Source organism: Rhipicephalus microplus, chromosome 3 (assembly GCF_043290135.1).
Source record: "Rhipicephalus microplus isolate Deutch F79 chromosome 3, USDA_Rmic, whole genome shotgun sequence".
NCBI classification, from domain to species: domain Eukaryota; kingdom Metazoa; phylum Arthropoda; class Arachnida; order Ixodida; family Ixodidae; genus Rhipicephalus; species Rhipicephalus microplus.
The window spans coordinates 103398121-103400774 of NC_134702.1; the positions used below are offsets into that span (position 1 = coordinate 103398121).

The 2654-nt window shown below is 51.0% G+C and overlaps 1 protein-coding gene across 1 annotated transcript; it reads right to left on the reverse strand.

Annotated features, from left to right (window-relative positions):
* Window positions 1–265: 265 nt before the first annotated feature.
* Window positions 266–1999, reverse strand: LOC142803274 (facilitated trehalose transporter Tret1-2 homolog). Its single transcript, XM_075888401.1, has 2 exons — window positions 1825–1999; window positions 266–1121 (listed from the first exon to the last, which is right to left on the reverse strand). The coding sequence occupies exons 1-2, from the start codon at window positions 1942–1944 to the stop codon at window positions 435–437; spliced, it is 807 nt and encodes a 268-aa protein (XP_075744516.1). The 5' UTR covers window positions 1945–1999; the 3' UTR covers window positions 266–434.
* Between the last annotated feature and the right edge of the window lie 655 nt (window positions 2000–2654).

Genomic DNA, 2654 nt, shown 5'->3' on the forward strand with positions numbered 1-2654 from the left:
ACCTTGTCCCCTTACCCATGTCGGCAAGTACGATAACTTCGTCCAAAAATTTTCTAATACATGCTAAAGAAAGACAAACACTCATTGCCATCGCAACATTTTGTACTTCGCACGAACATGGAAATACTTTCAAAACAGAAATGAGAAAATGCCTCCATTGATACTTTAAAATACTGCACACGTGTAGATGGCGTGATGTTATGAGGTAACGCGCCTCTACTCGAGTGGCGCCAGATCCCCATCGACTTGAAACAGACTGCTCCTGGCAGAATCAAACTAAGCCGTCGTCATCTATTGTCCAGTGACGTTTTGCGGGAGATACGTCATTCTGCAGGAGAGACGCCTTTTTGCTGGAGAGGGATGCCCGTCTGCAGGAAAGAGACGCACATCTGTGGGAGAAAGACGCCACGTCTAGCCCTTCTCGGTGGCGTCCATTAACTCTTGCTTTCTGGAGCTCCTTCAGTGGGCGAAGCTATGGACGACGTTGCTCCGCTGAGAACATCTTCACCCGACGCAACCACTTCCGTAGCCCCAGATTCAACCGAAGCCGGCGCGTGTGGTCCAGCCTCGACTTTGTCGTTAGACTCAGTCTTCGCTTGATGCTTGGCCTGGTCTTTAGCCTGAGCTTTGAGTTTAGGCTTGGGTGACCGCTTAGCGGCCACTCCGCTTGGCGACAGGGGCTCGGAGTCTCTGTGCTTCGGTTGCTTCTTTTGTTCGCCTCGCGTTGTTGTTGGCTCTTTGTGGTGCTTCTTCGGCGACTGCAGCATCGCGTCAGCAGGCTTGAGCGTGTAAACAACGTTCGACGGTCCACGACTGCGCACGTCGCCCTGGCCCTGCAATAGAATGCCTTCGAGGCTTACGCCTCGTGTGTCGGGCAGCAGCTTAAAGGCGGTCATGCCACCCGTGAACGTGACGAGGCCCGACAGGACCACCAGCAGCGCCAGCGATCCGGTATTGGTGCCCAGGATGGTGAACAAGCTGATGATGCCGAGCGCCGAGGCCCAATGAAAAGCGCAGACGCTTCCGAACTCAAAGCCCTTCTTCCGTAGCGGAGCCAGCTCGACGGCGAGCGTCCATGACGCCGGACCGAGGCCGAGAGAGAAACCGATGCTGAAGATCACCTGCGATCGTCCGCAAGCACGTATGCCTCAATTCATGGGAGAAGTAACGTTGAGTTCTTTGTCTTTATCTAAATTATCAGGCCTCTGGCTGCAGTTATTGACAGTAAGAAATGCCAGTTTTACGCGAATACGCTTGCATATTCGATTACCTTAAGGGACACAGAAGTGTATGCAGCTCTAAAGTTCAGTCCATGATCGGAATTTCTCCCGGTAAGCCTTCAACTTACGTTCTTGTTAGTCGCGATGCTACTGTACACTACAGCGGTACCTGATCATATGCAAACAAAATATTGAGTAATGACAAGCAGAGGACAGCATGAAGCAGCTGTGAGTTTTATTCATGGCTCGAGGGCGCACGTGCATTCTATAGTCAATTTTCGCATTCCTGAACGATGGCATGTGTTTAAAAATATCTAATATCAGCGCTGTTCCCTTTGTCTCGACCCCGTATCAAGAACGTCCCTCACCTCAACTTTTTTTGTGGACACGAGAAAGTCATTATTGGTGCTGCGCTAGTAATTAAGCGCGCACTGCGTGTGAGTGACGATAGGCTCCAATTTTTTAGTGGCACGGTGTTATTTTCTACTCAAGCGGTGACGCTATGGTAATCTCTGTGGAGTGAAGAAAGAATCTCGAGCGAAAACTTTTCTAGATGATGCGGAGGGGAGGGGGTAAGAGGAGAGTGGTAGCGACTGCAGTTCACCTTGCAGACTACGGTGAGACGAGCGGCGAGGTGCGTGTCCATAGCCTGTTCGTCGTGCGAGACGCTGAAGTAAACGCCACCCAGGGCCACCATGCTGCCTGTGCTAATGACCACGGACATGGCCAGTGGTTTCACGCGTCCCACGGTGTCCAGAAGCTGAGCAGTTATGGCTGTCATCGCGAACTGCCACCAGAGTCAAGAGAGAGAGAGGGGGAGAAAGAAAGCGAGAGTGATTCGAGAAGAAGAATATAAAAAAAAAACGTGCAGAGCTTAAAGACGATTCGTTTTGAGCAGAATATCTGTTTGCAAGAACATTTTTCAGCAGAAGTTTCAGTATGCTGTTAGTTCCCGCACACGCCGTGAATTATCATTGTTTAGCATCGCACGAGAGAAATCCCTCATCAGCACTACCTTGGAAATCAAGGTCCAGTGCCCATATCTACGTGGTTGCCAGTGAATGGTTGTGCGGCGCGAGCAGTTAGTTTTCTCAGCAAGAAACTCGTAAGCCGACGCGGTCTGCTTCAGCTTTGCGAGGCAAGAGAGAAAGAATGAGGGAGAGGGGATATAAGTAGACAGGACGCGTATGTGGAATGCGGATGTAGAATGCCTAGAGGAGGAAGAGGGCGAGTGAGTGTAGGCTAGCAGACGCTTCCTGCGTAAGCGTTGCGAGGCGAGAGAAGCATAGGAGAGCAGAGAAAAGGGGAGTGCTTGCGCATGCGCGGTAAAGGCGTGTCACGCCGCACACCAGATTGAGCTCGATCATAAGCTGCTTCACATATAATAAATTGAGCCACTTCACGTGCGTTGTGCAAGCCACAGTGACTCAGAAG